At 39.3% G+C, this 27,717-nt stretch overlaps 1 protein-coding gene across 1 annotated transcript in view; it reads right to left on the reverse strand.

Annotated features, from left to right (window-relative positions):
* The window catches only part of c8a (complement component 8, alpha polypeptide), a 68,238-nt gene that overhangs the window by 26,742 nt on the left and 13,779 nt on the right, over positions 1-27,717 (reverse strand). Inside the window, exons 3-6 of the mRNA XM_073063095.1 lie at positions 12,671-12,812; positions 10,273-10,426; positions 6,099-6,285; positions 3,259-3,441 (exon numbers count right to left, since the gene is read on the reverse strand). Coding sequence (XP_072919196.1) covers positions 3,259-3,441; positions 6,099-6,285; positions 10,273-10,426; positions 12,671-12,812 — 666 coding nt within the window. The remainder of the gene's footprint in view (positions 1-3,258; positions 3,442-6,098; positions 6,286-10,272; positions 10,427-12,670; positions 12,813-27,717) is intronic.

The raw sequence follows: 27,717 nt of genomic DNA on the forward strand, positions 1-27,717 counted from the left end.
AACTTCACACTCTTCATGACCCCTGACACCTGGAACTTCCACCATACTGCTAGTGTCCTCCATGGAGCAGACTGATGCAAAATAATTATTCTGTTCATCCACCATTTTGTTGCACCCATTAAAATCTCTCCAGCATCATTTTCCAGCGGTTTGACATCCACTCTCACCTCTCTTTTACAATTTATGTATCTGCAGAAACTTTTGGTGTCCACTTTAACATCATTGGCTAGCTTACTATCATATTTTATCTTTACCTTCTTAATGACTTTTTTTAGTCTCCTTCTGGTGGTATTTTAAAACTTCTGAATCCTCTAACTTCCTACTAATTTTTGTTCTATTATATGCACTCTCTTTGGCTTTTATGTTGGCTTTGACTTATCTTGTTAGCCACTGTTATGTCATCTTTCCTTTAGAATATTCCTTCCTCTTTGGGATGGATATATATTCTTTGTCTTCTGGATTGCTTCCAAAAATTCCAGCCATTGCTGCTCTGCCATCATCCCTGCCAGTGTTCTTTTTCAATCAATTCTGGCCAACTCCTCTCTCAAGACTCTTAAATACCCTTCACTCCACTGTAATACTGATACATCTAACTTTAGCTTCTCCATTATAAATAATTTTCTGTAAGATATAGGAGCAGAAGTAGGCCATTCAGCCCATCAAGTCTGCTCTGCTATTCAATAATGGGCTGATCCAATCCTTCCAGTTATCCCCACTCCCCTGCCTTCACCCCATTCCCTTTGATGCCCTGGCTAATCAAGAACCTATCTATTTCTGCCTTAAATGCACTCAATGACTTGGCTTCCACAGCCACTCATGGCAATGAATTCCACAGATTTACCACCCTCTGAGTAAAGCAATTTCTCTGCATCTCTGTTCTAAATGGACATCCTTCAATCCTGAAGTCATGCCCTCTTGTCCTAGACTCCCCTACCATGGGAAATAACATTGCCATATCCAATCTGTTCAGGCCTTTTAACATTCAGAATGTTTCTATGAGATCCCCTTCATTCCCTGAACTCCATGGAATACAGCCCAAGAGCTGCCAGACATTCCTCATATGGTAACCCTTTTATTCCTGGAATCATTCTCGTGAATCTTCTCTGAACCCTCTCCAATGTCAGTATACCCTTTCTAAAATAAGGAGCCCAAAAATGCACACAATATTCCAAGTGTGGTCTCAGGAGTGCCTTATAGAGCCTCAACTTCACATCCTTGCTCTCATATTCTATACTTCTAGAAATGAATGCCAACATTGCATTTGCCTTCTTTACAGCTGACTCAGCCTGGAGGTTAACCTTTAGGGCATCTTGCACAAGGTTATTCCCACCCTCAGTTTTCTGCCAACCAGTCAATGCTCCACCCATATAACTCCATGGGCTCTTATCTTGCTAAGCAGACTCGTGTGCAGCACCTTGTCAAAGGCCTTCTGAAAAGCCAAGTACACCATATCTACTGCATCTCCTTTGTCTATCCTGCATGTAATTTCCTCAAAGAATTGCAGTGGGGCCGTCAGGCAGTGTTTTCCTTCCAGGAAACCATGTTGGCTTTGGCCTATCTTTTCACATGCCTCCAGGTATTCTGTAATGTCATCTCTCACAATCGATTCCAACAACTTCCCAACCACTGATGTCAGGCTAACAAGTTTATAGTTTCCTTTCTGCTGCCTCCCACCTTTCTTAAATAGCGGAGTTAGATTTGCAATTTTCCAGTCATCCAGTACAATGCCAGAATCTATTGATTCTTTTTTTTTTAAACTTTTTTTATTGTTTTCAAATAGTTACAGAATAAATGTGTATGAGAAAAAAAAATGTTACCCAGCCCCCCTCCCCTTAACCCCTCCCCCCTAACATCCCTAAAAAAAAAGAAAGAGAAAAAAAAAAGGAATGCCTGGATATTGGAGGGTCCCCACACGCTCCACGGAGTTCGTAATAACTTTAGTGTATGCATTTATTTCTTTCCCCAAGTAACCAATTATTTCATCTTCGGAGCACCTATATATTTAATCCTGTCTTTTGTAAATAAGGGCACCAAATTTTCAAAAATGTTTCATATTTATCTCTTAAATTGTAAGTGATTTTTTCAAGTGGAATACAGCCATAAATTTCGTTCTTCCAACGATCTATACTTAGATATGTATCCGATTTCCAAGTCACTGCAATAGCTTTTTTTGGCTACTGCCAATGCAATTTTTATAAATCAGAAAGAATCTATTGATTCTTGAAAGATCATTGTTAATACCTCTGCAATCTCTCCAGCTACTTCCTTCAGAACCCAAGGGTGCATTCCATCAGGTCCAGGTGACTTATCCACCTTCATACCATTAAGCTTCCTGAACACCTTCTCAGTTGTAATTTTCACTGCACAAACTTCACTACCCTAACACTCTTGAATGTCCGGTATACTGCAACTGTCTTCCACTGTGAAGACTGGTGCAAAATACACATTCAGTTCCTCTGCCACCTCTGCATCTTTCATTACAATATCTCCAGCATCATTTTGTATTGGTCCTATATCTACCCTTGACTCTCTTTTACCCTTTATATGCTTAAAAAGCTTTTAGTATTATCTTTGATATTAGTCACCAGCTTCCTTTCATAATTCATCTTTCCCTTCCTAATGACCTTCTTAGTTTCCTTCTGCAAGTTTTTAAAAGCTTCCCAATCCTCTATCTTCCCATTAGCTCTGGCTTCTTTGTATGCCCTCTCTTTTGCTTTTACTTTTAATTTTCAAATTATTTACAACTGATTTCCAAAGAATCTCAAATTATTCTTTACAGATGTTATGCAAGTTGCAGTGTGCATATCTGACATAAAATGTGCTATGTGGTCAGTGTGCAACTGATTATATTTTGTATTTTATTTCAGCTGCATTTCTCACAGTCATGGGTACATATTTTACATAAATATACATGCACTGTGCATTGCTTTTTAACTTAATGAACGTGGTACTTCGTGTTTTATTTTAACTGCTTATAATTCTACAAGTCCAACTGCAATTTATATGGAGACTCTTATGTTCCTTTTGCTTAATATTGTTTCCTTTTACCTTAAACAAATAATATAAATTTTTCTGATGAAATCCAATTTGTAAATATAGTATAGAAGAAAACTATAACAAATGTACAGCAGAAAATTTCTTATTCCAATCAAGATTATTTTCTGTCTTAAGAAAAGTCAGAAATGCTTTAACCATTTTATCTCTTCCTGAATCATTTCATTTTGAATAGATTGAAGATATTATCTGCCATTTACTCACCCTCCCAACTAAAGTGGTCAGATTTTTAACAAAATTGTGGTAGCCACTAAGTCCAACAGAACCTTTCACAAAAGCAATTTGCAATCTGAATCCCAGTTCGAATGATGTCTCGCTCCTCATTGCTGTCAATAAACTTTGAACATCACTGTAAACTTCCACTGTAAATCCAGAGTCAGCAAGTGCCTGAAAATAAAACAGGAAAAAAATAGAAGTGTTAACGATAGTAAGTAGATGAAATTTTATGAACTTAACATTTGAGTCTGTGACTCATGTTTGTTGACCATCCATTTTAAATGTGCAGTTAAAATAAAGTAGACAACAAGACCAAGGTCTAATAACATTAATGTAATGACAAAGTTGTAAGCCTCCAACAGAATCTGCTTTTTAGGCACTGACAATGCAGTTTATGTTTTATATTGTGATCACTTCTGTGCAGCCTCACGGTAGACATAAAATTCCATGTCTCTTTACATATGCCCTACCAAGGTGAATCACTTCAAATTAGCCTGGGTTAAACTCCATCTGCCATTTCTCCACCCATATTTACAAATGAACTCTGTCCCACTATATTCTTTAAAAGTCATCTACATTATCCACAATACCACCAATCTTTGTAATATCTGCAAACTTACTAACCCATCCATTTACATTTTAATCCAGGTCATTTCTGTGCATCTCAATCAGCAAAAGTCCCAGTACAGATCCCTGTGGAACACCACTAATCACAGATCTCCAGGTAAAATAAACCCCTTCAACCACTACATTCTGTTTTCTATGGACAAGCCAGTTCTGAATTCAAACGGCCAATTCACCATTGATCCTGTGCATCTTAATCTTTTGAATGAGCCTCCCATGAGGAATCTTGTCAAATGCTCTACTAAAATCCATGAAGACAACATCTACAGCTCTTCCTCATCAATCACTCTTGTCACCTCATCAAAAAACTCCATCAAGTTAGTAGGACATGACTTGCCCCACACAAATGTATTATTAATCATTACTGTATTATAGATTCCTACTTGCTTCATATTATACCAGACTGAATAGAATTGAAGCACATTGGATTAGATTGCAGTTTTTAACTCCAAAAAGAATGTTCTGCTACCCTGTGGACACCTAAATGAGCTGCTTTACAACTCACTGCAGGTTGCTTAAGCATAGTATACAGAACATTAGGTAATTCTCCCAGCATTTACTGCCTGCTTGGATTATTCAATGGCAAGTGATGCTAGTTAGTGCAAGAAGGCTACAAAATAAAACTCTCTTACGAAAACTAAAACACCCTCTTCTCACGACAATCATTATCACCAAAATAGTTATTACTAATTAGTGGAGAGGGTCAGATGGTGGAAAGAATTCCCAGACATCTTCATGTAGGTCCATTGCATTGATTATAACCTGTGAATGAATGAATCCCTGATTCAATTACTTGTGACACCTGAATTGAAGAAAGACCTTTGAAGAAGATACCGTATTTTTTGATTAAAGTTTGCTTCAGAAAAGAACCAGTGCAGGAAATTCTGCTGTAAGTGTGCGATTTTCAAACTTTGTCAAACTATTGAACTGTTCTCCAGTACAATATGGCAAATAGTACACTACAATGTCGTATACGAGGATTTATTTTAGGTGTGAAGTAATGAAGAAGAAGAAAAAGAATCCTGGTTTCAGTAAAACTTCTGTCTGATCTCCAACACAAGAAGTTAGGCAGGAAACTTAATATGTGATTTAATCTTTCAGTTTACAAGCTTCACATAAATCAATATTAACTGAAAGTATTTCTCAGATACCCAATGGTAAATGTGATTTTAATCTAACAGCTGCTGTGGCAACTTGGTACAAAAATGTCATGCTGAAAATTCAATTAACAAACTTCAAGAAGCAAACTGCAAGACCTCAGCTGGTCAAGCAGCTTTAATGTTTTGGGTTGAGACTCTTTATCATATTTACGTGATGCAGGACCTTGACCTGAAGCATCAAACTTCGCTTTGTCTCTAATGATGCACTGCAACCAGCTGAGCTTTCCCAGCTACTTTTTCTCGACTCCGATAAACTCTCCTATAAACACTTACATCTCTATAACAATATGCCACCATCTCTCAAAATTTAATGATGAAAATGCAGAGATACACTCCATCTACCTAAGAGTATGGTTTTCTAACAAAGTATAATTGAACAAAGTCAGCATAAGAATCAATATTGAAAAAGGTTCAATCATTGACTGGTAGCAATGGTATTCTAAACTCTAGTTTGGAAGATCATCACATGACCGTAATGATGGACCAAAACATTGATTAATGGTGTCTAGTTATAACTACTAATACCACTTTGGAGCGACAGTTGGTGCTGATTAACTGCACTCAAAAAACACACTCATTCCTCAATTACACTTTATTTAGTTGTGCATAAGGAAAACAACGTGGCTTCTGTCTGGTTGGATATAGATACTGACCAATTGATAACCTTGTGTATGTTCAAGTCCCTTATTTACATGATCAGTCACCAAACACATTACAATAATGCCAGCACTTATAGCCAATAGAATCTACCCATTAAAGACCAATAATACTTCAGAATTAGTAAAGTAACTAACCAAAAGGAAGTGTTATCCTAGAATCCTTCGTTTGCATCCCTGTCTTGTGTTGGTTTGTCAAATGGCTCCAGCCCCTTCTGTAAAGAGAAGCTATGCTCTCCAAAGACTTTGCTTACCTGAGCTGACTGCTCACTGTCTGTAATAAACCCTTATCTGGACATTATATTAACCCTTACCTTGCTTTGTTTTGTTACATATTTCATAAACTATTGAGAAAGGGTGTGAATTGCAAATTGGACTAAGTGCTTACCTCAATTCTATATAGGAATACGTTGTATGGTATGCGGAAGTATTTCTCATCATCATTATAGTAGAGACGTTCACATTCACTATCGTATCGCAGGTCCCTCCAATCCCCATTGTACACATAATCGCAATATCCATTGTATCCAGAGTCCAAAACCGGGCTTCCAATTTCATTTGTTAAGATGTTATAACTTTAAACAAAAACAACATGTGAAAACGAATCCAGTGCTTACTGTGCAGATAACCACAAGGTTCTGATACGAAACTTTGTTGGCAATGCTAAAGATTCTTTCATTAGTTATAATTTTATACTAGTGAGATCCGTCAAAATAGTTTTACATTATGTGAAATTCCTGCAGCAAGGATTCAGCTGAGGGGCAATTCAGAGTATCATAGAACTAATGCAATGCAAGATTACAAGGTAGTAAAATAGGTAATGATAACCAGAGTGTGACAGAAGGGGATATCGCATTAAAAGGTAGAAATGCACCATCAAACTAAGTTGGAATAGGGAAAAATGGTTAAAAAAGGCATAACTAAAGACATTATTTGAATGTAATATATACTTGTAATAAGCTGAATCAATAGAAGTAAATGGGCATGATCTAGCTGCAATTATAGAGGCATAGATGCAAAAATGACCAAGTATAGAAACTGTTAATCAACACAAAAGATTCTTTCGATGCTGGAAATCCTAGCCAATACACACGGAACTCAGCAGGTCAGGCAGAACCTATGGAGAGGAATAAACAGCTGGCATTTCGGACAGAGACACTTCATCAGGACTGGAAAGGAAGGGGGAATAAGTCAGAATGAGAAGGTGGAAGAAAATGAAGGAGTACAAGCTGGCAGGTAATAGGTGAAACCGGGTGAGGTAGGTGGCTGTTTGGGGGGATGAAGTAAGAAACTGGGAGGTGATAAGTGAAAAAGGTAAAGAAAAAAAAGGAATCTTATAAGCGAGGGCAGAGGAACATGGAAGAAAGGGAAGTAAGAAGGGTGCCAAAGGAAGGTGATGGCATGGAAGGAGAAGGGGTGACAGGAGAAACAAAATGGGAATTGAAAAAAGAGAAAAGTAGGGAGTGGAGAACTTAACATTGAGAGAAATCAATGTTTATGTCTTCAAGTTGGAGGCTACTTTGACAGAATATGAGCTCTTGCCCCTCCAACCTAAGTGTGAATATCGGGACAGTTGAGGAGGCCATGAACAAACATGTCAGAATGGGAATGGGATATCAAATTGAAATGGGTGGTCACTGGAAAATCTCTGAGTGAACGGCATTTTTACAACTGCCAGGGTGAGAACAGTCAAGAAAGCTGTGAGAGTCAGTAGGTTTATAAAATATATCAGAAGGTAGCCTGTCTTCAGAAAAGGAGACAGAGAGATTGAGAAAGGGGAGAGAGGTGTCAGAGATGAACTGAGCCTACGTCCACACTAGACCGGATAATTTTGAAAACGCCGGTTTCACATAAAAATGATAGGCGTCCAAACCAAGCATTTTTGAAAATACCTCCATCCACATTAAAACGGTTATTTGGGTGAATCTCCTCCTACTGGGCATGTGCAGGACACATCTACAGAAAACAAGCAACATGTTTGGTGTCGAATCTCACAGTGAAAGTGCACGTTTGTGCATTTACAGACTAGAAAACTTAAAACAAAATTGCCAAACAATGGACAGCTGTTCACTCTTGCGCAGGAGGACTTAAAGCTAAAAAAAAAACAAATACTGGAGTGTACGGAGGCAACCGACAAGGAGTTCATGGACAGTATGACCCAGCTGACGACGAACATTGAAAAACTGACTAACTTTGTTGCATTAATAAAACACCTTGGTAAATGTATAAAACATGTCTGCATCAGTGTTATCATGTATTTCCATACCATGTTACATTAGGCTGTTACACATCTATTGTCAGAGAAGTACTTGTATAAATAGGTAAACCACCTTCATACGAGCAAGGACAGAAAACAGGGCAAAGTGAGTATACTTATTTATTCAGTAAGTTATGGGTCAAAGTATTTGGTGAGTACATTTCTAACTCTTCTGGCTTCAGTCTCGTTGCCATCTATTCTGAAATTGTTAGGTTGAGTGGGGGTTGCGTTCAAGAAAACAATGTAATTCTGCCATCTGTTCCAGCACATCATGACAGCGTTTCTAGAAGTCTCCGATTATCCCATCCACACTACTCTTGCCCAAGCGGCGTTTTCAAATTCTCACACTCTGGAGGGCATTTTTGGGGGAGAAAAACGCCATTTCAGTGTGGATGGAGGGTCAAAACGAAGAGAAAAAGCTTCAGTTACAGATTTATCCAGTCTAGTGTGGATGTAGCCAAAGTAAATTTGAGGACAGAGTGAAAGTTGATGAGTTTGATGAGCTCAGCATGGATGTAAAAAGCAGTAACATTGCAATGTCAATGTGGTGTAGAAAGTGTTGGGGATCATTGCTAGGTTAGGTTGGGAACATGGGCTGTTCCACAAAGCCAGTAACAATGCTGGCATAGCTGAGGTGCATGCCAGTACACGTGGCTACACCTTGGCCTTGGAGGAACTGGGAGGAGCCGAAAGAGGAAGAGCAAAAGCCAAAAGAATTTAAAGTTATTATTCCAGTTCACTCGTTATTTTAGAAGGATAGGCAAATATATGCGATCTATGTTGATGGCCTGGATGAAGGGACTGTGTGTACTGTACCTAAGGTTAGCAAGTTGTGAGGAGGACATAAGGAGACAGCAAAGAACTTTGAAAATGTGTGTTGTATGTAGAATAGCTTTGTATGAGTTAGAACATAACAAGGGAAAGAACTCATTTATAAGAGTTATCTACAGACCTCCTACAGTGATTATAGGGTAAGAATAACTCAAGAATTAATGGTGCTTGTAAGAAAGATACTGTAATAATTGTGAGCAACATTCATTTTCATATAGATTGGAGAAATTATATGGGCAAAGGGAGCCATGAGAACAAATTCATAGAGCAAATTCCAGAGAGTTTCTTTGAAAAATCTATCATGGAGTCAGTGAAGAAACAGCTATTTGTTTAGATCAGCTCGTGTTTAATGAGGTAGAATTAAATAATAATCACATGATGAAGGATCCCTTGAGAAAGCGTGATCATAACATGACAAAATTTCAGACTCAGCTTGAGAATGAGAAATTTATGTCTGAAATTGTAATTATATTATAAACTTAAATAAAAGATGCTCTTACAGTGAGATTAAACATCTATAGACATATGCACTAATTGCACATTGCAGGAGGCAAGGGGTAGCAGCTTCTCTTTGCTAGCTAGTACTTCTGTCCTTTGAGGGGACGGATGTGTTGGAACTCTGAGAGGAAACTATCTCACCCATCTGCATCGCTTGACCTTTGAGCAGAATCTGAGCAATATTTGAGTGAAGAGAAGGTAAGTTACTAAGAAGGGCTGCTAATTCTGCCTCCAAGGTTCAGTCAAACTGATTCTCCAGCTTGTCAAATCCAGCTCCATCTCATTCTTGTAAGCTGGAGCCCAAGGTATAAATCATCCCAGTTTCAATCTTTCTGAATGAACATTTCTTTAGGGCTGTTCCCTGAGGCCTCTTTTAATAAGTTCCTGTAAAGTTGATAGAAGTTGCAAGAAGTGTTTCTCTTGATTTGTCAGAGAACTATTTGGCTTTTAAATTAATTTTAAATTGAAATAAAATTATTTTTCCTCGTGGCCGCTGGATAGCACATGTCTGCAGACTCCAAGTATATCCCACAAGCCTATTTATATAACTTGCAATCAATGTTCATACAGGGTTAATTTTCAGCACAAAAAAAATCATTAGCTCTAATTAGGAACCCTACAGGGATAGCTGGTGTGAGAAAATGACTGAATGGGAGGCTAGTCAGAGATACTCATATCCGGAAACCATGAAGCGTCTCTGCTTGCCTGGTATTGATAGACTATCAGTATTGAGCATCACCCAAACCAAAATTGCTCTCAATAAAATTAATTATTAACTATGGTATTATACCTTTGGCTAGCTCATTACATTTTGCTATAATGTTGATCTGTCAGCTGGAAAGCACCATACAACATCCAAGTCTGGCATAACAACAGCATGTGACCTTCAGAACAGAACATAGAGTCTGTAGACCAAGAAGCAAACGAAAGAATAAAGCCCATCCAACTCCAGGCAGGAATCATTAGCGTGACTTACCCATTCATAACTACTGGTAAACCAGGTACTGGAAACAACTCACTGCAGAAAGTTCGTATGTCATTGGGATCAGCAGGCTCACAGACTTCTTCATCGGAAGCATCTTCACAATCACTCTCACCATTGCATTGTAAACGTCTTCTAATACAACGACCTAAATAATATTTGTCATGAATCTCATGTTATATTAATTTCTTTTTTTAAATTTATTAAGATACAGCACTGAATAGGCCTATCTGGCACTTCAAGCCCCGCCCCCCAGTAACCCCTGATTCACCCTAACCCAATCACAGGACAATTTGTAGTGACCAATTAGCCTACCAACTGGTACATCTTTGGACTGTGGGGGGAACCCACATGGTCATAGGGAGAACATATAAGCTTCCCACAGATAGCAACAGGAATTATGAAATTAGTAGCTGCTGTAATTCTGACAACTTTCAGTGATGTTATCTTTCTTCACATTCTACTCAAAGTTAAGATTATTCTGCACTGTATTCTCTCATATAAGCTTTTCTTCCAGCCATAAAAACAGTTTAGTTTTATCTCTCATGAATTAAATTCCTAATATGAAAATTATCTTAAAGTTGGAGAAAACAGAATTTGTTCTGTGAGACACAAATGCCACCTTGCCTTTTTAAATTATTGAATTTTCTTCCCTCAAGATGATATGCCTATAGAAGTGAAAAGATTACTGGTAATGAGTAAAACAGCAGGTGTTAGGATGTCTGGATTCCCTGACCTCATGCAAAATCCAGAACTCGCTGTGGTACTGAATGTTGTAAATTTCTATTCTATAAAAATTCTATTTTATTCTTACTTCAGTGGTTGGTAAGTTGATGGAAAAGATCCTGAAAGGCAGGATTTATGAACATTTGGAGAGGCACAATATGATTAGGAATAGTCAGCATGGCTTTTTCAAAGGCAGGTTATGCGTTTCGAGCCTGATTGAATTTTTTGAGGATGTGACTAAATACGTCGATGAAGATAGAGCCGTAGATGTAGTGTATATGGATTTCAGCAAGGCATTTGATAAGGTTGATAAGGTTATCATGCAAGGCTTATTGATAAAGTAAGGAGGCACAGAATCCAAAGGGTCTTTGCTTTGTGGATCCAGAACTGGCTTGCCCAGAGAAGGCAAAGAGTGGTTGTAGATGGGTCATATTCTGCATGGAGGTCGGTGACCAGTGGTGTGTCTCATGGATCTGTTCTGGAACCCCTTCTCTTTGTGATTTTTATAAATGACCTGGATGAGGAAGTGGAGGGATGGGTTAGTAAATCTGCTGATAACACAAAGGTGTCACAAATGTGGATAGTCTGGAGCGTTATCAGAGGTGACAGTGAGACATCAACAGGATGCAAAACTGGGCTGAGAAGTGGCAGATGGAGTTCAACCCAGATAAGTGTGAGGTGGTTCATTTTGGTAGGCCAAATATGATGGTAGAATATAGTATTAATGTTAAGACTTTTTGCAGCATGGTGGATCAGAGGGATCTTGAGGTCTGAGTCCATTGAACACTCAAAGCTGCTGTGCAGGTTGACTCTGTGGTTGAGAAGGCATATGGTGTATTGGACTTCATCAACTATGGGATTGAATTTAAGAGCTGAGAGGTAAAGTTACAGCTATATAGGACCCTGGTCAGACCCCACTTAGAGTACTGTGCTCAGTTCTGGTCATCTCACTACAGGAAGGATGTGGAAACTATAGAAAGAGTGCAGAGAAGATTTACAAAGATGTTGCCTGGATTGCGGAGCATGTCTTAAAGAATAGATTAAGTGAATTTGGCCTTTTCTCCTTGGAGCAACGGAGGATGAGAGGTTACCTGATAGAGGTGTATAAGATGATGATAGTCATTGATCATGTGGATAGTCAGAGGTTTTTTCCCAGGGTTAAAATGGCTATCACGAGAGGTCACAGCTTTAAGCTGCTTGGAAGTAGGTACAGAGGAGATGCCAAGGGTAAGTTTTTTATGAAGAGAGTGGTGAGTGCGTGGAATGGGCTGCCGTCGACGGTGGTGGAGGCAGATACGATAGGGTATTTTAAGAGACTCCTAGATAGGTACATGGCGCTTAGAAAAATAGAGGGCTATGGGTAACTCTCGGTAATTTCTTAAGTAAGTACATGTTCAGCACAGCATTGTGGGCCAAAGGGCCTGTATTGTACTGTATGTTTTCTATGTTTTCTCAAAAGATCAGGTATTCATAATATATGCAACTTTAATTATTTTTCAAGAAACACTTTGGAAAGGAGGGAAGATATACAAAAGTACTAAAGCAGCATGCTGTCCAAGAACTCAATCAGTAATCTCAGGAAAGAGATAGATGGTTTATTAGATAGATGACTTAATAAAAGATGTCAATATTCTTTTCTTTAATTATAACTTGTAGAGTTACTTGCCTAAACTGCATTGAAACTGATCACCACAGGTATTAGTTGATACACATTGCTTCGATGTCTGGCAGGTAACCTCTTCCCAAAGAGATCCAATGCACTGGCTACCACCAAATATGGCTGGCCTCTGCAGATGCCTAAATCTGGACTTTATCATAAATCAGATATGTTATTTTCCAGCCCTGGGCATGCAAAGAGGATGTACATTTGAAAGCAATAAATTTCACTTTAAAAACATTATGCTGATGCCAAACTTAGAGTTGTTTTGTGCACCATTTAAACACAGACAGATTACAATTCTAACAATCATTTTATATATGTATATATCAATATACGCATACTGTATATTCACCCATGCAGCTCAAATGCACCATCTTATTGATCATTTTCTAGTCTCTAGGGTTGTTTGATCATGCTATAGAAGTGTCAATTAATTTTTGCAAAAGAAAACCTGAAATTCTAATTTTCTTCGACTAAATGATTGAACTTCCTGCACTCCATGGTTTCTTACAGTCCAGATAGCTCCATCTAAATGTCAGCTTGGCTCAGCCAAAAGCTTCCCATTTTCAAATCAGAAACTTGTGGTTTCAAGAGCCACTGTGGAACTAAGGGCTGAAGCTATACCATCACATCCATGCAGTATTAAAGGTATTCTGCTTTGGAAGAAATACGATGTTGTGAATTTAATATTTCAGTAATATTTGAGTAATATTGTAAATATTATTTCATTAAGAATAGTTTGTTTAATTAATTCATATATTTAAAAGTACATAAATGTCATATGCCATCACTCCACCATGTTATATGTGTGAGTCTCATTTAAAGTAAAAACATCATAAAGACCAAGTCCCTTGGGGTCCCATCTTTTACTTGCAGTTAGTTTTTATGTTTTGGAGTTACTAAACATAACAGAGGTGACCAGTAAGTTTTAAGTGAACCTGAAGTGACTGCAAACCTGTTAAAGCACGACAAGGAGCTCAGGACTTTTAAAAAAACGGACAGCGAGAAATGTTTGAGTTAAAAAAAGCACAGCACCTGTTCTTTGGAAGGGACAGATATGGTGGAGTTATGAAAAAGGCCGAAAACGGACAAACTCATAATGAGTGAGTACCAGGAGACAATTATCAGAATTTTTTTTTAAATGCAGAAATGACTAGCAACATTGGAAAGATTGACATATTCGATTGCAGAAGAGATAACTAGATTTTGTATACCGAGCAAATTGATCAGTATTTTAAAGCAAACAAAAAAACCTATGAGAAACAAGTACCCCGAACAGTAGCGAGGATGTGGTCTACAAGTTACAAAGGGAGATAGAAAATGCATACCAAAAGAGCAACATTACAATAGTCTTGGGGCATTTCAATATGATGTTTAATTGGGAAAATCAAGTTGGTGTGGGATTCCAAGGGGGGAATTTTTAGAATGCCTATGAGATGGCATTTTAGACCAGCTCATGGTTGAACCCACTAGCTATTCTGAATTGGGTGTTGTGCAGTGAACCAAAACTGACTAGAGAGCTTAAGGTAAAAGAACCCTTGGGGAAAGTGATCATAATATGATCACATTCACTTTGAAATTTGAGAAGGAGAAGCTAAAGTCAGATGTATCAGTATTACTAAGGAGTAATGGAAATTATAGAGGCATGAGAGAGGAATTGACCAGAACCAATTGAAAAGAATACTGGTAGGGATGATGGCAGAACAGCAATGGCTGGAATTTCTGGAAGCAATTCAGAAGGCACAGGATATATACATCCCAATGAGGAAGAAGTATTATAAAAGCAAGATGACACAACCAGGCTAACAAGGGAAGTATTTTATATGTAAAGTATAAAATTGTGATGACAGTGGATATTGGACTACCCATAAATTATGCTGGAGAGGTAGTAATGGGGGACAAGGAATGGCAGATGAACTGAGTAAGTATTTTTCATTAGTCTTCACTGCAGAAGACACTGGCAATATGTCAAAGTTCCAGGAGACAGGGGTCATGAAGTGAATGAAGTTACCATTACTAGGGAGAATGCTGGTGGGTAACTGAAAGGTCTGAAGGTAGATAAGTCACCTGGACCAGATGGTACACACCCCAGGGTTGTGAAAAGGGTGGCTAAAGAAATTGTAGAGGCACTAGCAATGATCTTTCAAGAATCACTATATTCTGGAATGGTTCAGGAAGACAGGAAAATTGCAAATGTCACTCCACTCTTCAAGAAGGAAGAGAAGCAGAAGAAAGGAAATTATAGGCCAATTAATCTGACCTCAGTGGCAAGATGTTGGAGTCGATTGTTTAGGATGTGGCTGGTGGCACAGTGACATCAGCACCAGACTCCAGAACGGAGGTTCCCGGTTTCGAATCCAGTCAGGCCGTTCTCGAGTACGCTTGCCATCCGTGCCGGGTTGGGTGTTGAGCTCACAACTCGACCTCGTAAAATAAAGAAAATACTGCGAAATGTCTGTGTGAGGAGTGGTGTGCCACACAGTCTTTCGTTCCGGGCCTGGTAAGGCATGAAAATGCCCGACGCTGGCCTCATAGGCCTGAGTTGATGTCATCATTATTTGGGGTACTTGGAAGCTAATGATAATATAGGCCCTAGTCAGCAAGTTTTCTTCAAGGGAAAATCTTGCCTGACAAATCTGTTGGAATTCTTTGAAGAAATAACAAGCAGAATAGACAAATGAGAATCGGTTGATGTTGTGTACTTGGATTTTCTGAAGGCTTTTGAAAAGGTGCCACACATAAGGCTGCTTAACAAGCTACAAATCCATGGTATTACAGGAAAGTCTCTAGCATGGGTAAAGCAGTGGTGGATTGGCAGGAGACAAAGAGTAGGAATAAAGGGAGCCATTTTAGTTGGCTGCTGGAGACTAGTGGTGGTCCACAGGGGTCTGTTTTGGGACCAATTCTTTCTTTGTTATACGTCAATGATTTGGATGATGGAATTGATGGCCTTTTTGCAAAGTTTGCAGACAATACAGGATAGGGCAGGTAGTTTTGAGAAATAGAGAGGCCACAGAAGGACCTAGACAGATTAGGAGAGTGGGCAAAGAAGTGGCAAATGGAATACAGCATTGGGAAGTGTATGGTCATGCACTTTGGTACAAGACATGAAAGGGTTGACTAGTTTCAAAATGGAGAGGAAACAAAAATCTGAGATACAAAGGGATTTGGGAGTCCTTGTGCAGGATGTTTTAAAGGTTAACTTGCAGATTGAGTCTGTGGTAAGGAAGGCAAATACAATGTTAGCATTCATTTCCATAGAATATTAAAGCAAGGATGTAATGTTGAGACTTTATAAAGAACTGGTGAGGCTTCACTTGGAAGATTATGAGCAGGTTCAGGCCTCTTATCTTAGAAAGGTTGTGCTGAAACTGGAAACAAAAATGATTCCAGGATTAAATGCTTGTTATATGAAGACCATTTGATGGCTTTGGGTCTGCATTCACTGGAACTCCAAAGAATGAGTGATGACCTCATGGAGACCTATCAAATGGTGAAAAGTCTTGTTTGAGTGGATGTGGAGAGGATATTTTCTATGTTGGGAGTGTCTAAGGCCAGAGAACACAGCCTCAGAATAGAAGAGAGTCCTTTTAGATGGGGAGGAATTTCTATAGCCAGAGAGTAGTGAATCTGTAGAGTTCATTGCCACAAGTAGCTGTGGAGGCAAAATCTTTATGTACTTATAAGACAGAGGTTGATAGATTATTTATTGGTCGGGGCATGAAATGATATAGGGAGAAGGCAGGAGACTGGGGCTGAGAGGAAAATTGGATCATGCCATAATGAAGTGGTGGAGCAGACTCAATGGGTCAAGGGGCCAAATTCTGCTATTATATCTTATGGTCTTATCGTAAAGGAAATTGTGATGTCAGACAAATTATGATCCATAATGCCCAGAGAAGCTTGCTATGCATTGTTTGGGATACCAACACGTCCAGAAGAAATGTGTCTAGAGTCAACTCCACAGCCATCAGAACCACTTCTTGCAGTCCCAGAGTCAACTCCTATAACCACCACAGAGCAGGTTCCAGAACCTGAGATTGTTTCACAGCCACAAGTCTCACCTGCTAAGCAGAGCAATTCCCCCCCCCCCCCACCACCCCGTCAAGAAAAACGTCATCCCAGAAGAGTAAAAAAATTCTCCACTGCAATTAAATCTTTGGACCTCAATGGGACAGTTTAAAATTTACTGTGCTGTGGATTTCTGTGTAATAGTTGCATTATATAGTATAGTATATAGAAACGTAGAAAACCTACAGCACAATACAGGCCCTTTGGCCCAAAAAGTTGTGCCAAATTTGTCCCTACCTTAGGAATTACTAGGCTTACCTATAGCCGTCTATTTTACTAAGTTCCATGTCCCTATCTAAAAGTCTCTTAAAAGACCCCACCCCGCCTCCACCACCGTTGCCAGCAGCCCATTCGACGCACTCACCATTCTCTGAGTAAAAAACTTACCCCTGATATCTCCTCTGTACTTACTCCCCAGCACCTTAAACCTGTGTCTTCTTGTGGCAACCATTTCAACCCAGGGAAAAAGCCTCTGACTATCCACACGATCAATGCCTCTCATCATCTTGTACACCTCTATCAGGTCACCTCTCATCCTCCTTTGCTCCAAGGAGAAAAGGCAGAGTTCACTCAACTGATTCTCATAAGGCATGCTCCCCAATCCAGGCAACATCCTTGTAAATCTCCTCTGCACCCTTTCTATGGCTTCCACGTCCTTCCTGTAGTGAGGCGAACAGAACTGAGCACAGTACTCCAAGTGGGGTCTGACCAGGGTCCTATATAGCTGCAACATTACCTCTCAGCTCCTAAATTCAATTCCACAATTGATGAAGGGCAATACACCATACACCTTCTTAACCATAGAGTCAACCTGCACAGCTGCTTGGAGCGTCCTATGGACTCGGACCCCAAGATCACTCTGATCCTCCACACTGCCAAGAGCCTTACCATTAATACTATATACTGCCATCATATTTGACCTATCAAAATGAACTAATTCACACTTACCTGGGTTGAACTCCATCTGCCACTTCTCAGCCCAGTTTTGCATCCTATCAATGTCCCGCTGTAACCTCTGACAGCCCTCCCCACTATCCACAACACCTCCAACCTTTGGGTCATCAGCAAACTTACTAAACCATCCCTCCACTTCCTCATCCAGGTCATTTATAAAAATCATGAAGAGTAGGGGTCCCAGAACAGATCCCTGAGGCACACCACTGCTGACCGACATCCATGCAGAATATGATCCATCTACAACCACTCTTTTCCTTCTGTGGACAAGCCAGTTCTGGATCCACAAAGCAATATCCCCTTGGATCCCATGCCTCCTTACTTTCTAAGTAAGCCTTGCATGGGGTACCTTATCAAATGCCTTGCTGAAATCCATATACACTACATCTACTGCTCTTCCTTTAGCAATGTGTTTAGTCACATCCTCAAAAAATTCAATCAGGCTCGTAAAGCACGACCTGCCTTTGACAAAGCCATGCTGGCTACTCCTAATCATATTATACCTCTCCAACTGCTCATAAATCTTGCCTCTCAGGATCTTCTCCATCAACTTACTAACTAATTTCCTGTCTAGTCTACTCCCTTTCTTGAATAAAGGAACAACATCTGCAACCCTCCAATCCTCCGGAACCTCTCCCGTCCCCATTGATTTTTTTTTAAATAAATTTTTTTAATTAAATTTTCAAATGGTTACAGAAGGAAAAAAAATTATCAATCCTTCCCCCCTCCCCTTGACCCCTCCTCCCTAACATATCCCTGTAGAAGGAGAAAAAAAAGAAAAAAAAGAAAGAAAGAATGCCTGGATATTGGAAGATCTCCACATGCTCCATGGAGTTCATAATAGCTTTAGTATATATATTTATTTCTTTCCCCAAATAACCAATAATTTTACCTTCGGAGCACCTATATATTTAATCCTATCTTTTGTAAATAAGAGCACCAAATTTTCAGAAATATTTCATATTCATCTCTTAAATTATAAGTAATTTTTTCAAGTGGAATGCAGCTAAAAGCTATATCTATTTTCATTTTCTTAATGTGTGTTAAAATTCTTTTTTCTTTTCACCGGTCCATTAAGCCCATTAACATTAAAACTTTAAAAATTCAGTAAATTAGTCATTATTTTTAACAGGGTTACTCCAGTCTATAGTAATACCTAACTTTTCAACTTTCATAATACCTTGGGGAATCTTTTTAAAATTCTCCGTGTTGCTATGTGTCTCCCCCCCCCCCCCCCCCACCCGATTGTCCAGGCAAAGAAAGAAAGATTAAAGAAAAATAGATTATAAAGAGAAAAAAAATACCTCCCTACTAATGTTGTGAATAAAAAAAACACAACATTACCCCCCTCCGTTGTACGGGTCTCGTCCCCATTGATGATGCAAAGATCATCGCCAGAAGCTCAGCAATCTCCTCCCTTGCCCCCCACAGTAGCCTGGGGTATATTTTGTCCGGTCCTGGCGACTTATCCAACTAGATGCTTTCCAAAAGCTCCAGTACATCCTCTTTCTTAATATCTACATGTTCAAGCTTTTCAGTCTGCTGCAATTCATCACTAGAATCACAAAGATCATTTCTATAATGAATACTGAAATAAAGAATACATATCAACTACTTTATTCATCTCAACTATATATGTATATAGTTGAGATGCATACTCCATTAAGTTGGAGTTTAAAGCTAAGCATGGAGGAGTGTTGTGTAGTTAATATTTCAGAAATATTTGAGTGGTATTGCAAATATATTGTTTGATTAAGCATTCTTACTTTGTTTTAGTAATTCATTCCAGGTTGTATGTAAAAGTATGTAAATGGCATATGTCGTCAATCCACCTTGTCATATGTGCATGTCTCATTTAAAGTAAAAATAATACTAAGACCTATTTTCCTGTGCTCCCATCTTTTTCTTTCAATTAGTTTTTATGTTTTGGAGTTACAAAACAGAACATGTGACATTACTCAAATAGATGTAAACAAAATCCCCTGACACTAGTTTAAAAGGAGCTGAGTTGCCCCAGATTTTTAGCCAATCTTCCTCTACTGCTAACACCATCAAAAAAGCAATTGAATTAATAAATTATTCCTTAATACTTTGCAGAATTTTGCAATGCCCTAATTAGATTCCACATTAGTATAAGCAACAATACAGACAATGTTCAAAAGGAATCTTTTAATTAAAAATGCACCCAAATGTTTAAAGGATTTGGAATTTACTAAATAAATTTTTAGTAATTTCTTTTTGCCTTCAGTGCTGAACTTCCATTCAAAAAATATTGTTCAATTGTGTAACTGCATTTTGCAAGTCTCATATCATTAATTCCACTATTCATAAGGTCTGAACATTGCTCTGGCACATCTTACTTGTTCTGACACCTCAGAATTTATAAACCCCTACATTGCAAGAAAGTTTTTTTCCACCAAAGTTCATGCATGAATTATCATTTCAGTTGAAAATAGTGCTTTGAGTGTGATGACATTTGGGCTTTTGACTCTTAATATGTGTATCTTCTTTTGAGACATGCACAAAATGCTGGAGGAACTCAGTAGGCCAGGCAGCATCTATGGAAAAGAGTATAGTCAACCTTTCAGGCCGATATCCTTCAGCAGGACTGGAGAGGAAAAAGAGATGAGGAGTCAGAGTTAGAAGGTGGAGCAGGGGAGGGAAAATGCAAGGTGATAGGTGCAACTGGGAGGGGGGGAGGGTTGAAGTAAAGAGTTGGGAAGTTTATCGGTGAAAGAGATACAGGGCTAGAGAAGGGTCCCAAATAAAGTCAGCGTTATTAGACCCTGAATTTCTTTTGTGTTCCTGAATTTGGTGTTTGTACATAAATTCTTCTGAGGGGTTGCAAGTGTTGTCATTCATATATAAAGACTGGGAATTTCCATCATTTTGTCTGTAGTTTTGAGAACTTTATTCAGACGAGATATGTCATTTAACAGGTTCTTGATGGCTCATGTGTTTGTCTCTTTACATTGAATTAAGGAAGTTCAAAGTAAATTTATTATCAATGTACATATATGTCACCATATAATACCATATATCTTGTGGGTATTCAAAGCAAATACAAAGAAACACAATAGAAAAGGAAATTCTTGTACATTTGGTACCATTCTTTTGAATGCAACATATTGAGTTATTGACTTTTTGGTTTGAGTTGCAGGCACATACGGTATTATGGTCTGGCTCAAGCTACACAATACATTGTAAAACATTACGTTATCACTTATGAATGCTAGATTCTTGCCATATAGACAATCTTCATTAGACTCTGATCTGGTACCAATCTGACAAAATGGACTGTGTTAATCCAATAAGTGCATTGGCCAAAGCAGGTACAGGAATCTGGAGGAGATCAGCAAGTTAGGCAGTGTATACAGACAGGAATAATCTTTTGGGCCAAGATCCTTCATCAGGATTTCCAGCATCTGCAGAAGCTCTTGTATTTATGCAGTAGATGAGCATTATGAGGTAGGGAATGTGATTCAGGGAGATTTCACACAGTTTATACGAAAGGACAAACAATGTAGGAGTTTAGATTCTCCATTGGGGTATGACCAATTTTACTGGTATTTGTAAAAGTTAATTTGAAGATAAATCAATCTGAGCAATGACACATTTAATGTGATTCAAGTTTAATTAGATATAATTTCAGAAGCAATAAAGGTAAAAGAGCCGGATCTAGGGCCCCCAGATGGAGGGTGAGAAGAAGGACGCTCAGGTGAAACACAGAGTGCTTCATACAACAGGATGCCAAGAAAGGTGCAGCAAACGTTGGGGTGAGCTAAATGGGAAACAAAAACAAAGGGGAGTACATGCCAAAGTAATGCAGCATTAAGGAATTCTCCAATCGACCATAACTCCAGGCTTTTTAAAAACGGGGAAGAGATAAATCAAGTAATGATAAACCAATTAGAGCACTTGGAGCAGGAAATTACAGATATGGGAAATCTAAAACAAAGAAAGACAGAATTGGAATCTCAGTTGGAATCAGTCAGCAGGTTGAGCAACACCAGTAGAGAAATAAAATATCAGAACTTGGAAAAAAAGAGAAAACAAGCATGTTTTAGGCTGCAAAGAATGGGAAAATTGGAGAGAAAAAAGGAACAGTCTGTTTAGGGTGAAGACCAAAGTAAGATACAAAGTAAGAAAAGTAGATGCATATCATATTTTTTACTGAGTTAAGTATTGTATGTAATTAGTTTTGCTACAACAAGTGTATGGGACATTGGAAAAAAAAGTTGAATTTCCCCATGGGGATGAATAAAGTATCTATCTATCTATCTATCTATCTATCTAATCCACATAACAACTAGTTTAACAGACTGATAGTTTGAGACAGAAGAGGGGAAAATACTAAATAAAACAGAAAATTCCATCACATCTGTGTATTGAGGGGGAAATAGGAGTGATCTACAATATCACTTTGGGATGAGGACCACAGATTAAAACGGGAAATAGAAAAGGCATGTCAAAAGGGCAATGTTATGATAGTCTTCGAGATTTTAACATGCAGGTCGATTGGGAAAATCAGGTTGGTAATGGATTTCAAGACAGTGAGTTTATTGAATGCCAATGCAATGGCTTTTTAGAGGAGTTTGTCATTGAGCCTACAAGGGGATCAGCTATACTGAATTTGGTGTTATGTAATAAACCGGAAGTGAACAGTGAGCTTAAGGTAAAAGAACCCTTAGGAGGCACTGATCACAATATGATTACGTTCAACTTGAAATTTGATAAGAAGAAAATGCAGTCTGACATAGCAGTACTTCAGTGGACTAAAGGAAATTACAGTGGTACGAGAGAGGAGTTGGCCAAACTAAATTGGAAAGAGATGCTGGCAAGGATGACAGCAGAGCAGCAATGGCTTGAGTTGCTGGGAAAAATGAGAAAGATGCCAAGGTGCAGGATAGGTGTATTCCAAAAACAAAGAAATACTCAAATGGCAAAAATAGTACAACCGCGGATGACAAGGGAAGTCAAGGCTAATGTAAAGGCAAAATGAGGGCATTAAACAAAGCAAAAATTAACAAGAAGACAAAGGATTGGGAAGCTTTTAAAAACCTACAAAGAACAACTAAAATAATCATTAGGAGGGAAAAGATGAAATATGAAAGCAAACTAGCAAACAATATCAAAGTGGGTAGTAAAAGCATTTTCAAATACGTAAAAAAATAAAAGAGAAGTGAGAGTTGCAATAGGACCGCTGGAAAATGAGGCCAGAGAAATAATAAAGGGGGACAAGGAGATGGCAGATGAACTAAATGAGTTTTTTGTATCTGTCTTCACTGTGGAAGACATTAGCAGTGTGCAAGGAGTTGAAGGGTTTGAGTGAAGAGAAGTAAGTGCAGTTAGTATTACAAGGGAGAAGGTGCTCAAAAAGCTGAAAGACCTAAGGGTACATAAGTCACCCAGACAAGATGAACTGCACCCTCGGGTTCTGAAAGAGATAGTGGTGGAGATTGTGGAGGCATTAGTAATGATCTTTCAAAATCTTTAGACTCTGGCCTGATGCCAGAAGACTGGAAAATTGCAACTGTCACTCCATTCTTTAAGAAAGAAGGAAGGCAGCAGAAAGGAAGTTATAGACAGGTTAACCTGATCCTCATTGGTTTGGAAGATGTTGGAGTCAATTGTTAAGGGTGAGATTATGGTGTACATGGTAATACAAGATTAAACAATGTCAGCATGGTTTTCTTAAGGGAAAACCTTGCTTGATAAAGCTGTTGGAACTCTTTGTGGAGATTACAAGTAGGATAGATAAAGGGGATGCAGTGGATGTTGTATATTTGGACTTTCAGAAAGCCTTTTACAAGGTGCCACACATAAGGCTGTTTACCAATTTAAGAGCCCATGGTATTACAGAAAAGTTACTGGCATGGTTAGAGTATTGACTGATTGGTAGGAGACAATGAGTGGGAATAAAAGGATCCTTTTCTGGTTGGCTGTCAGTGAAAAGTGGTTTTCTACAAGGGTGGGGTTGGGACCGCTTCTTTTAATGCTGTATATCAATGATTTAGATGATGGAATAGATGGCTTAACTGGTAAATTTTCGGATAATACGAAGATTGGTAGAGGGGTAGATAGTGTTGAGGAAACAGGTAGGCTGCAGAATTACTTAGACAGATTAGGAGAATGGACAAGAAAGTGACAAATTAAATACAAAGTTGGAAAATGCATGGTCATGCACTTTGGTAGTAGAAGTACATGTGCAGACTATTTTCTAAACGGGGAGAAAATCCAGGAATCTAAGATGCAGAGGGATCTGGGAGTCCTTTTGCAGAACATCCTGAAAGTTAACTTGCAGGTTGAGTCGGTGGTGAGGAAAGCAAATGTCCTGTTAACATTGCTTTCAAGAGATCTAGAATGCAAGAACAGGGATGCGATGCTGAGGATTTATAAGGCATTGGTGAGGTCTCACCTTGTGTATCGTGAACAGTTTGGGGGTCCTCATCTAAGAAAAGATGCGCCGGCATTGGAGAGGGTTCAGAGGAGGTTCACAAGCATGATTCTAGGAATGAAAGGGTTATCATATGAGAAACATTTGATGGCTCTGGGTCTGTACTCACTGGAATTCAGAAGGATGAGGGGGAATCTCATTGAAACCTTTTGAATGCTGAAAGGCCTAGATAGAGTAGATGTGGAAAGGATGTTTCCCATGGTGGGAGGGGTGTAGGGCAAGAGGGCACAGCTTCAGGATAGAGTGGTGTCCATTTAAAACAGAGATGCAGAGAAATTTCTTTAGCCAGAGGGTTGTGAATTTGTGGACTTTGTTATCACAGGCAGCTGTGAAGGCCAGGTCGTTAGGTGTATTTAAGGCAGAGCTTGATAAGTTCTTGATTGGATATGCCATCAAAGGTTATGGGAAGAAGGCCAGGGAGTGGGGCTCTGAGGGGGAAAAGGATGAACAATGATTGAATGGCAGGGCAGACTCGATGAGCCAAAAGGCCTAATTCTGTTCCTATGTCTTATAATCTTATTCAGTCCTGAGCCTATAGTGTGGCAACCACTGAAGATGAAGTGCTCCTCAGGCATCAGTGGTATGATGTGGGAGGACTAAGGCACAGAGGTCATAAATGAAATGGTGTGGAACATTAAAATGACAGGACACCTGTTGCTCAAAGTTATTCTTGTGGTGTGAATGGAGGGAGCTTTTTGTAAAGCAGTCACCAAAATTTGCGTCCTTTTTGAACAGAGATGAGGAGGAATTTCTTTAGCCGAAGAGTGATGAATCTGTGGAATTTGGTGCCACCAGTGGCTGTGGAGGCCAAGTCACTGGATATATCTAAGACAGATATTGATAAATTTTTGATTAGTCAGAACATAAAACAATATGGGAAGAAGGCAGGAGATTGGGGCTAAGAGGGAAAATAGATTAACCCTGGTGAAATGGAGAAGTGGACTCCATGGGGCCAAATAGCCTAATTCTGTTTCTATATCTTTTGGTCTTCGGTCTTATGATTTGTTACTCAGATACCAATGGAAAGAAAAACATGGGAACCACGGAATAACATGTCTACTTTGTTTTACTTCCGTGAGGTGTGCACATATGTTATATATGTACACACACAGTACACACACATATATATCTTTCTCTATAACCTTTCCACTATCTGTTCTAGCACTCTGGTTCCCATTCCCCTTCAACTCTAGTTTAATCCAACCACAGTACAACCACATAATCCAACCACAGTACTATATACACACCCACTGCATAGTAAATTTTATATAGTCTAAATATGTAATTGTTGTGAAGGATTTCTGACTCTTATGGGATACTGTCTTTCCTGACAAGGTGCGGTGGTGGAGCCCGCTGTTTGGCAGGCAAAAATTTGTGGCTGTGAAACAATCTCAGCTTCTGCAGTCTCCTCCGTGGTGGTTGTACGAGTTGACTCTGGGACTGCAGGAAGTGGTTCTGACAGCTGTAGACACTTCTCTTCTCTAACAGTTGACCCTGACATCATCAACTGATTTATGTGTCATTTTCAGATGACATTAAACATAATCTCCTCTGTGTAGGAAAGGGATCCAGTTCTGTCCTTAATCTTTTCAAGTATACACATTTGATCCCCTCTGTTATTCCTTAGACCTGGTATCCTTGTTTTTTATTCTTACATGAACATACAAACTCTGTGCTCTCAAAATTTCACTTTTGAATGCCTCCTACTTTACTAAGTATATCTTTGCCAGTCCCAATGCACACTTGTAGATCATTTCTGATACCATCAAAACCAGCCTTTCTCCAACTTAGAATCTCAACCCAAGTATCTGACCTATCGATTTCCATAATTACTTGAAACTAATGGCATTATGATCACAAGACTTAAGGTGCTACCCTACACAAACTACTGTTACCTTCCCAGTTATAATGTGTCTACTTAGTTTTATTTCAGTGAGCTATGCACATATGACATATGCATACAGCATGCATACATAGTCCCTAATAGGAGATCGAGTATTGTACTTTCTCTAGTTGGGAATTCTATGTACTGACTAAGGAAGCTTTTCCTGAACACATTTAACAAACCTTTTCCCATCCTGCCCTTTTACAGTATAAGAGTCCCAGTCAATATGTTGAAGTTAAAATCATCTACTATCACAAACTTGTGCTTCTTGCAACATACAATCTCTACAAGTTTGCTGCTCTAAATCATGCCGACTGATGGACGGTCCATGAAATATCCTATTAACATTCTTATTCCTCAATTCTACCCATGAATCCTCACTAGACATGATCTCCAGTCTGACCTGTCTCTGCACCGCCAAGACATTTTCCCTGACGAGTAATGTCACCACTCCGCCTTTAATTCCTCTCACTTTGTCACATAAGAACAACAGAACCCCAGAATTTTGAACTGCTGCTCCTGCTTAAATCTCACTGATGGCCACAATGTCATAATTCCACATGATGAAACATGCCCAATGCTCATCTGCCTTTCCTACAATATTCCCTGCATTGAAAACATGCAATTCAGACATTAGTCCCACCAGGTTTACCTTTTCAGTTCTGATTTGTATGTAGGTTTATCAACATCTTTCTCTATAACCTTCCACTATCTGTTCTAGCACTCTGGTTCCCATTCCCCTTCAACTCTAATTTAAACACCCCATGAAGTCCTTGCCAACCTTTCTGCTAGGATAGTAGATCACTCCAGTTCAGGTGCAAAACACCCTTTCTGTACAGGGCTCACCTTCCCTGGAAAGGACCCCCAGTGATCCGAAAATCTGAAGCCCTCCCTCCTACACCATCTCCTTAGCCACGTATTAATGTCCTTTCCATTTCTGGCCTCAGTAGACATAGCACAGCAAACCTGAGATTACAGCCTTGGAGGTCCTGTCCTTTAACTTGACACCTACCTTGCTGAACTCACTTTATAGAACCTTGTCACCCCTTCTACCCATGTCATTGGTACTGACATGGACCACCTCCCCTGGCTGTTCACCTTCCTGCTTAGCAATGTTGTGGATTCGACCTGACATCTGGCATCCAGGAGGCAAGATATCGTCCAGGAATTTTGTTCTTGTCCATAAAACCTCCTTTCTCTTCCCCTAACCAATGAATCCCCAATCACTACTGCTCACCCGCTTCACCACCACCCCTCCCGCTTCTCGTCTGAGACACTGAGAAAGATTCTGTGCCAGACTCCTGACTGCTATGGATTTCCTCTGCTGGGTCATCCTCCCCAACAGTATCCAAAGCGGTATACATGTTATTGAGGGGAATGGCCACAGGGGTACTCTGCACTAGCTGCCTATCCCCTTGGCAGTTACCTGTGCCCTGCAGCTTAGGTGTAATTACCTTCCTATATGTCCTTCTTTCAACACTACAGTGCCCCAAAAGATCTGTTAGAAGATGCAGCTGGATGCACTTCTTGCAGGTGTAGTCATCAGGGGCACTGGAGGGCTCCCTGCTTTCCCACATCCCACAAGAGGGAGTATTCCACTGTCCTGTCTGGCATCCCCACTGACCTAAATGAATAATAAGAAAGAGAGAAAGAATAAGTAACAAAAAAATCTCTCTATGGCCTACG

Source organism: Hemitrygon akajei, chromosome 12, assembly GCF_048418815.1.
Source record: "Hemitrygon akajei chromosome 12, sHemAka1.3, whole genome shotgun sequence".
NCBI lineage: Eukaryota > Metazoa > Chordata > Chondrichthyes > Myliobatiformes > Dasyatidae > Hemitrygon > Hemitrygon akajei.